Here is an 8,727-nt window from a genome sequence, read left to right on the forward strand (position 1 = left end):
GCCATCACCGCCGCGGGCACCCCGCCCCGCCCTGCCCCGCCCTCCGCGCATGCGCGGGCCGCGAGCGGCCGGCGGAGGGGAGGTGAGGCGAGGCGGCGTGCGGGGTGCTGGGGGGCCCGGCGGGGCGGGGCGGGACGGGGCGGGCTCGGCTTCACACCCCCCTCCTCGGCTGCCGGGGTCCGGTCCGGTGCGGGGCCGGGCCTTGGAAGGCAGGGACGCGGCGACCTCCGGGCCTGGAGCAGTCGCCAGAGCTGCGTGCGCTCCCCCGAGGAGCTGGCGTCCCGGCGCGGCTGTCTTCCTGGATCCCGTGGTTCGGGCCTACCGGTGTGAGGGGACGCGGGGCGAAAGAAGTTACCTCCGTTCCCGGCGTGCGAGAGAATCCGGTGCGAGTGTGCGACCCGAGTGGCGAGTAGGGTGTCCGGCGCTTTCCGTAGTTTATTTAATAGGTGCGACTGAAGTTTTCGTGGTGGAGTGGGTGAATTCTAGCTGCGGTTGAGATTGACAAAAAACACAGGCAAAAAGCACGGTAAAAATAAGTAGATAAATCTTTTATTGCCTAGCAGTGCAGTGAAACCGTTGATACCGAGGCAGTGCTGTGGTTGCCAAAGCTGCTGCAGGGACAGCCATAGCTGTCCCACAAACCTATCTTGGTATTAGCTCTCCTTTTCCCCCACTCCAAAGCTTGTTTTGCTTTTGTGTTCCTTGGGATTTTTCCCCCAGTTACTTTTTTGCTGATTCGGTGCCCTGAACAGCCCTGTCACATGGGGTGCTGTGGGTGGTTTTGCCGAGGAAAGGACCCTGTGAGTGGTAAACTCGATGGGTGTGCTTTGAGACCCAGTTAAATGTGTTGCAAACCTGGTCACTTCCTGCCTCAAACCGGTAATGCTTTTTTAAAAAGATGACATTGTTGAGCTGTTTATGCTTTGGTGTTTACCAGTCACAAGAAAATTACCTTTACTTTGGGAACACAGAGTACACGATTTAAAATATATTCACGCAAATGTATGCTTTAAACTGTAATTAAGGCAGCTACTTTATCCCACTCACACCAGTGGGGGTTTCTTTCTTCACGTATTGTGAGGCTGCTTTACAAACCGATGTTAGGTACCGACTACCCAGCACCTCCACAGCTGGGTGAAAGACAGATGTTTGCATGTGCTCTCACACAGCTGGAGCAATGTGACTCCTCTGCAGACTGACTTTACCAGTTTTCGGTCTTCCCCATGCTCCTTTCCAGTACCTCCCATTAGGACCTGTGCTGCCTGTTTTGTTAAGTGTGCTATGTCCCTGTGTGCTGAGGAAGCGGCTTTCACGTAGGCAGCCACGTCAGGGAAGGTCTACTCCCTGTACTGCACAGGTACGTGTGCTAGCACCACCGTCATTCCAAGCTGGTATTGCCGATGTTGGTGCTGTTTAAGCAACACTTGGCTACTGGTCGTAAAGATGCCTGTTTTAATTGGACACTAGAGTTTCAAAGTAGTTTACATTATAGTCCATGGGATGATCTTGTTGCTTTGATAAACTTTCTCCTGTAGTGAGGCCAACACCGTCTGAATTCAGGGTTTTTTGTATGTTTCTTGTTTCAGAGGTGTCCCTGAAACATGGCAGTCAAATGGATTGGTGGGCATTCATCTTCTATATTGTGCTTGAACGTAAACTCGGAAGGTCTGGTGGCTTCAGGCGCAGAGAGAGGCGAGCTAACGCTCTGGGATGGGGGAGGCACTCCGGCAGGACAGCTCCAGCTACCAGAGGTAGATGACGTGACCTCCGTGGTGTTCTCTCCCTGCTGTCCCACCAGGCTGTACACTTCCCATGGAGAAACTATCAGTTTGCTGGATGTCCGATCCCTCAAGGAGCCTGTTGAACGCTTCCATGTGAATGAGGAGGAGATCAACTGCCTCTCAGTGAATGAGACTGACAGTTTCTTGGCTGCAGCAGATGACTCAGGGGCAATAAAAGTTATGGACTTAGAAAACAAGAAAGTCACCCGGACCTTGAGACACTCAAACATCTGTTCCTCTGTTGCCTTTCGACCTCAGAGGCCTCAAAGCCTTGTTTCCTGTGGACTGGACATGCAGGTGATTTGCATACAAGTAGATGGTTATTAGAGAAGCAAAATGGTAACTATTCACATGTGCAGTGAGGCACCAACAGACTTTTGCCCAGAGTGAGAGTATGCAGCCTGCAGTCACCAGAAAGTCCCGTAAACATTCTAACATAGTTTTTGTGGAGAAACTAAGTGTTGAGATTGTTTGTGCCATTTTCTACTCAGGAGTTCTTCTCTCTGTTTTTATCTTCTTTAATATTTACAATTTAAAAGTGAGCAGGGGGTGAGGAAAATCAGAATATGGTCCAAAGCATGCTCATGCCACATTAGCTCCCTGTTGGACTGACCAAAATCAGAAGCTGTCCCTAGCGATCAGTTATGGCTGCAGATGAAAGGCAGATGATCATTAGGAAAAGGCAAAATGCTTGAAGCATACAGAAAGCTAGCAAGAACACAGGTAGATAAATATCTGTCCAAGTGTTATGTATCATGTCAGGACAAGTCATTTTTATAACTTATCCTTTGTTCTGATTAACCTCTTGGAAGCATTAAATATTCTTTACCTTTTATGCATCTCTATCCTCATTAAGAGGAAATTTGTCCTTTGCACACCATTTTGCATGAAGGTTTTGTTTTTTCCAGAAGTTCCTTGGAAGCAGGAACAATGCTGTGAGGACAGAAAATACTTAATTTGCAGAAAACTTGTTAGCGCAGTGCTATCTGCTATGAAAATGGGATTATTTGCCTTAAACATTAGGACCCAGCCTCTCTGCTTTTATGTGCTACACACAGTCATTATGGGAAGTTTTGCCATTCATCAGATCAAAATAGTTTTAATGTAGTGGCAACAGCACTCAACTAAATCAGAAAAGTGCCAGGAACCAACGTATTTTGAATGTCTTAGGTGTGATTTGGATTCCAGAAACACAGAAGCAGTGTGTAACTCTTTTATGGCCCAAATTTAAAGACTCCTGTACTTTCTCCTGGAGTTTACTAGTGGAGGAATATTTTTATTAATAACAAAGTTTTGATTAAAAAAAATAAAACAGCACACCAGTACTTCGTTAGACTGACTTGTGCTTTCATATCTGTTGACCTTGAAACTGCTCATAATCAATTCAGATCTTAGCATTGAGAGAATTATTTTTAACTGGCACAGTATAAATCCATAGTCACTGAAATGCTAAGTGAGACACAGGATTCATTTGGAGGCACAGTTGTTCCATGAGGGACTTGGAGGTGGTTGGGATTTTAAAAGCAAGTCTAAAGCACAACCCCCTCCCCTCTCATCAGGAAAAGAATGCCCTACCTCAATATGGGCATAGCACAAACCAGATCTATTCATTGAATATAAAAAAAACAACAACCCAAAGATGTCTGTTTAAAAATGCGGGCCTGAACTACTGTTTGCCTTTTGCTGTACCATTTATCAAGCGCATTTGTGGAAGTGATTATTTTAGGACAAGTAGATGGCAAAGGGAAAACTAAAATTCAGATCTTTCTTAACTGCTAGCGTTTCTGCATCTCTCCTTTTAAATAATTGATAGGGAGTATATTATGATTGCTACTGCTGAGATGAATGCAAAAACATTTAGAACAGCTCTTTCATCCATTCTGTGGTCTGAGTCATTGACCCTGCTGAGTAGGGCGGTATGAGGGTTTGGAAAGCATGCTGTCAAGATCAGCCAGATTTATCAGGTAAAGTTCACCCACTCCTCACAACACATCTTTCATCCCTTACACTCGTGCATGGTCTTTGCTCTGCTAAAGCAAGAATCACAGACTGGTTTGGGTTGGAAAGGACCTTAAAGATCATCCAGTTCCAGCCCCCTGCCACAGGCAGGGACAACTTCCACTAGACCAGGTTGCTCCAAGCCCTGTCCAACCTGACCATGAACACTGCCAGGGATGGGGCAGCCACAGCTTCTCTGGGCAACCTGTGCCAGGGCCTCACCACCCTCACAGGGAAAAATTTCTTCCTAATGTCAGGTCTAAATCTCCCCTGTGTTGGCTCAAAGGTATTCCCCCTTGTCCTGTTACCACATTCCTCTGTCAAAAGTTTGTCCAGATTTCTTGTCAGCCCCTTGAGGCGCTGGGAGCTTCTCTAAGACTCTTATCCAGGCTGAACAAGCCCAGCTCTCTCAGCCTGTCTCCACAGGAGAGGTGATCCAGCATGAAGCCTGGTGGTTTAATTTTACAGTTAGTGAAAGATCTGATCTTACGTAAAATGGATAAATTACTGATTCATACTTTTTTTTTCCAAGGTTATGCTGTGGAACCTGCAGAAAGCTCGCCCATTGTGGACCACAAACCTGCAGGAGTGTGAAGCACAGGAGAAAAGTCCACAGTCAGCTGGCCAGTTCTTCAACCCGCCACTTGCACATTCCCTGTCTGTTGCATCCTGTGGCAACCTCTTTGGCTGCGGAGCTCAAGACGGTAAAGTCAGAATATTTAGAGTCACTGGTGTCAAGTTTGAATGTGAGCTGGAGTTTCAAGGTCACAGCTTGGGAGTATCGCAGGTCCTCTTTATGCCAGGAGCATACTGGTTGCTGACTGGAGGAAATGATGGGAAAGTCTTGCTTTGGGATGTCAACAGTGACATTGGAAAGCAGCTGAAAAGTCCGGCAAAATCGCTGCAGAGGAGGAAGGCCCATGCACCTGCTTCCACCAGAAAAGATGGGAAGCTCAACAAAGTGACTTCAAATGAACATACTAGAGTTTTACCAAAGGTAACCATTGAGCATGGAGAGAAGGTGAACTGGATCACTTGTGCAGAGATCAAAGGGTCCAAAAGGGTATTAGTTGCTGATCAGAGTAGTTCTGTATCTATGTATCCATTGCCAGAACACTAGACACTGAGATGTTTAAAGAAATTTCAGGGCCAAAGCCACTTCTCAAGAGTGTTTGAAAGGAGTCCAGTTACACGTTCTGACAGTGAACTGAACAGTAAAACCTGCCACATCCTTCAGAAGGGGAAGGGATTTGCTGTGTACTCACACAAGTACTCGTAATGTAACTGGCTTCACACAATGTTTTACAGCAACTGTTGGTATTCACTGCAGCTGTTTTTTACAGGGTTGGCAGTTTTCTTCTTGAATTTAGGTAAAACGGGTTTCAGTATATTTAGAGGTAATATTAGTTCATGACTAAGCTGACATAATTAAGGTTGGAGGAAGAAATTCACACTAATGGGGATGCCCACAATGCTGAATGATGCTGAGCAGTAATAAAGATGCCACTGACTGAACCACTTGCACCTTGAACTATTGCAATGCTTTACATTACTCTCCCCTGCTAAACTGTGTCATGGCTTAAGTGGAAATACATTTTTCATTGGTCAGCAGCTGTATATAAGACTAGAGAAGCATCAACTAATGAGTAATCTATTTAGTTTAACTGTCATTGCCAGTTGTTTTTTTTTTCACACTGCAGTAAGCAAAGGAGCAGGGGAAATGTTAACATCTGTTTATGGGGTCAGCTGTCTTATGCATTTAGTTGTCTATCCCAGGGAAGAATTACTATTACACTTGTCTTAATAAATGCTTTCTCTCTCACTGCTCTCTTGTGCTTATACTCACTGTAATATTGCCAGACTTACACACAATTGTGTCAAGATGTGTGTCGTATACCCCATCACAGGGGCAACATGAAAGACCAAGGGCATGGCTCCCCCTTACCTGAGTACTTCCACTGTCTTCCCAAAGCTTTAGAAACACAACGAGCAGAACTTGGCGTGTTAGAAATGCCTCTTGATTTGCAAGGTGCAGGTGGGGAGAATGTACTAAGTAGGAACACAGCAGCTTTTCACATGTTCAGTTCATGCTGGATTTCCCATGGAATGGGCAAATAACTAAAAAAAAGTTGTGCTTTTTTCTTCCTTGGGCTGTCCTTAACCTTTCTCAAAGTGGAATGCCTGGTACTGGCTAAAGACCTGCTTCACTGCTGTGGGCTTTGGGCTGTCTTGTTTCACCAAATGTGCTGTTACCAGATGCATGTTATCTATCTGCTTTTTTTGGTTTTCTGGATGGAAAAATTTCCAGCTCTTTTTTTGCTCCTGAAAATTCATTACCCACTTGTGCTGGCTGTCCTTCCTGTATGGAAGAGCTTCCAACCATCTTGGTTTTGCTCAAAGCAGCTCCCTGCAACCAAACACAACTCACTCTCATCCAGATCTTATTTTACCATCATAGCTTTCAAAAAACAACAAGAAAAAAGGGCAATCTGTTTGTGCAGACTTTAACAGCAGGAGAATTTGGCCCAAGACATGAACTGTGGGTGGGTGCTACAGCAAAATGAAGCCAAAACACCGCAAAAAAGCCAAATAGTGTAGGTAGCCCTCATTTCAGAATTCATTTATGTATGAAGACAGACAGGACCAGTGGGTCAGAGGAAGTGGTCCGGATGCTTAGTTCAGTATGTGATACGTTCATGAGCATGTCTCTGTGCATCTATGACCTATATTTGGATATACGGTCTATAAAAAGCCTTGGTACAAACAACCTCCCGCAGGAGTCAGATCCCCTGTCCTTGTTGTTGCTGCCTGCTTCGGGAGAAAGAATCAAGCCCACTCCAGCTTTTATTTCTTCTCTTCGTGCTTTTCCAGAAGATGGCTAAAGCCAGCATTTCCCTGCGCTCCCTGAACGAGACGTTAAACAGGTCATTAAAGGGTTGTGCTGGCACTGTGCTGAGGGACAAGGAAGGACAAGGGGCAGGGGAGAGGAGAAAGGGCTATGTGTTAGAATGACAAGCCTGTGCTTCCTTTGCCATTTTGATGGGTGATTGGATGTAAATATACATTGCGTGTATATGGGAAGGGGAGTAGTTCATGGGCAATATTGTGTTTCTCCTTTAGTCACTGGGGAGGAGGGGTGAATGCCGTTTTGGCCAGCCTGCAAACTGCTAGTCCTGGCTGTTCACTGCGGGATTTGCATAATTGCTCCATCAGCAAAAGCCTGTAGCTGCATGAAGTGTTGCTGGGTGATTATGAGTAACGGGAAATTCAGGTTCACACTCTAATATTGTTGTACATGGGAGGTTTGGGATGAACAACTGAATTCAGGAAAGTGCCTCGGAGTCTGGAGGGTTCAAAGACAGGAAGTGCTGATTAACATTAACATCCCCCTTCCCCTGAGAGCAGACCTTTCTTAGAAGTTTTAAGAAGGGAGATCAATGTTGCTGAGGAATTGGGACATAGGTGAAATGGATTCACCCTCCATTTTCAAAGCTTGTACTTGGAAGAGGAAGACTTTACCGACAGGTTCATTGGCTTCACAGGCTCCAGCCTCAGCTGTCCCTGCTGGCACCAGTCCACGTGTTCAGCTGCAGTGCGACAGCGCAAGTCACTTGTAGATGGTGTCTCTAACCAGATGCGCAACAATTGCAGGATCAAATACAAGCCATAAGCCCAGCTCTTCAGGAAAAAGAGTTGGAAAAGGGTCTGAAATTTTCCAGAGTCTTCCCTCTTGATGGATTTTCACATAGGGATTTTCATATACTCCCTTTAACATACTCCTGTGCACTTGGTATCAAGCAAATTTTTAAGTCAGCTTAGGTGCCACACATATAACTCTGGTTTACCTGTAGTTAAAATGATCGTTGTCTATTGAGAGTATCACAGCTGATAGAATGCAGTACTTCTGCTTATGAAATTAGTGACCAGTCAAGATACTAACATTGTTCACCAACGGCTTTTGTTACTCCAATTCACCACAAAAAAACCCAACCCGAACCTAGAGACCTGACCAGAGAGAGAAACAGAAACATGGGAAACACTCCTGAACTTAAAAAGTGAAAACTAAGTCTGTGGGGAAACTGATTGCAGAAGTGTGGATCTGACTAGTACCGTGAAGTAAGTGTAATGGTAACTTCACTTACATTAAAGGAAAAAGTGTTTAGAGGTCATGACTGAAATGAAAGCAGGAGTTTTAATCCATTCTTCATTTCCTTCAGAACTTGGATCCAAGAAGCAGCAGCACCGATTCCCCTGGAATTTACAAAAAGCTGTAGCAGATTAGTTATGGAGATCTGTCCTACTGTGGTGTGACTGAACAGAAATTTTTAGAACCAAAATTAGCAAATGATGAAATGTTTGCTTACAGATGCTTAAAACCGCACAAGTGTAATTTACAGACAGGCAATACACCTGGTATCAGAAAGTGCTGGAAAGACAGAACTGATCAAATTCTAAAGCACTGGACTGAAGGTGTATTATTCAGTAATGACACTCTGTTATTCCAAAAACTCCTGCTACTGGAGTTTCTGAACCATCACCTCATATTATCCTATTAGACTGCTGCTCTCTCCTTGCTCAGCTATAGCTATGAAGTGGAGCTGAAACTTACAGCAAACACTGACCCATCTCACCTCAGCTTATTCACTTGCTCTCTCTGCGTTGACAGACTTCATCCCATTATTATCATGTGAGCTCTTCCAGTTCTTCTGAGCTACCTGCATTTCTACAACACACAAGCTCTACTTCCCAATTAAAGTTCTATTTCAGTCCTAAAATCCTCTTGGCCAACATGCACACATAAATACATGTAAATGGGTGAAACCCCCACCCAAAAGTTAGTCCAGGAATGCATCAGGACAGACAATAATTTGTTGAAATCCAACACCCTGTCAGAAACATGCCCAGTTCCAAAATACCTGTTGTGACCCAGCAGGAGACAGGAGGCTCT

General features: G+C 45.1%; 1 protein-coding gene across 5 annotated transcripts; it reads left to right on the top strand.

Annotated features, from left to right (window-relative positions):
* The first annotated feature begins 9 nt into the window (after positions 1-9).
* Positions 10-5,601, top strand: WDR53 (WD repeat domain 53). Of its 5 annotated transcripts, none has more exons than XM_061451669.1 (3): positions 10-82; positions 1,587-2,078; positions 4,312-5,601. In XM_061451669.1, exons 2-3 carry the CDS (start codon positions 1,602-1,604, stop codon positions 4,897-4,899), a joined length of 1,065 nt encoding a protein of 354 aa, XP_061307653.1. In that variant the 5' UTR covers positions 10-82; positions 1,587-1,601; the 3' UTR covers positions 4,900-5,601. The 5 variants fall into 5 exon arrangements, with proteins under 5 accessions (XP_061307653.1, XP_061307656.1, XP_061307651.1 ...); XM_061451672.1 differs by lacking the exon at positions 10-82 and adding an exon at positions 424-526 and having other exon boundaries at positions 1,587-2,120; positions 4,312-4,440; XM_061451667.1 differs by lacking the exon at positions 10-82 and adding an exon at positions 455-526.
* Positions 5,602-8,727: the final 3,126 nt, after the last annotated feature.

This window comes from Pezoporus flaviventris, unplaced genomic scaffold, assembly GCF_033815535.1.
Source record: "Pezoporus flaviventris isolate CSIRO_AGI_PZ_B2104156 unplaced genomic scaffold, CSIRO_AGI_Pfla_v1 ptg000013l, whole genome shotgun sequence".
In the NCBI taxonomy this organism is placed as follows: domain Eukaryota; kingdom Metazoa; phylum Chordata; class Aves; order Psittaciformes; family Psittacidae; genus Pezoporus; species Pezoporus flaviventris.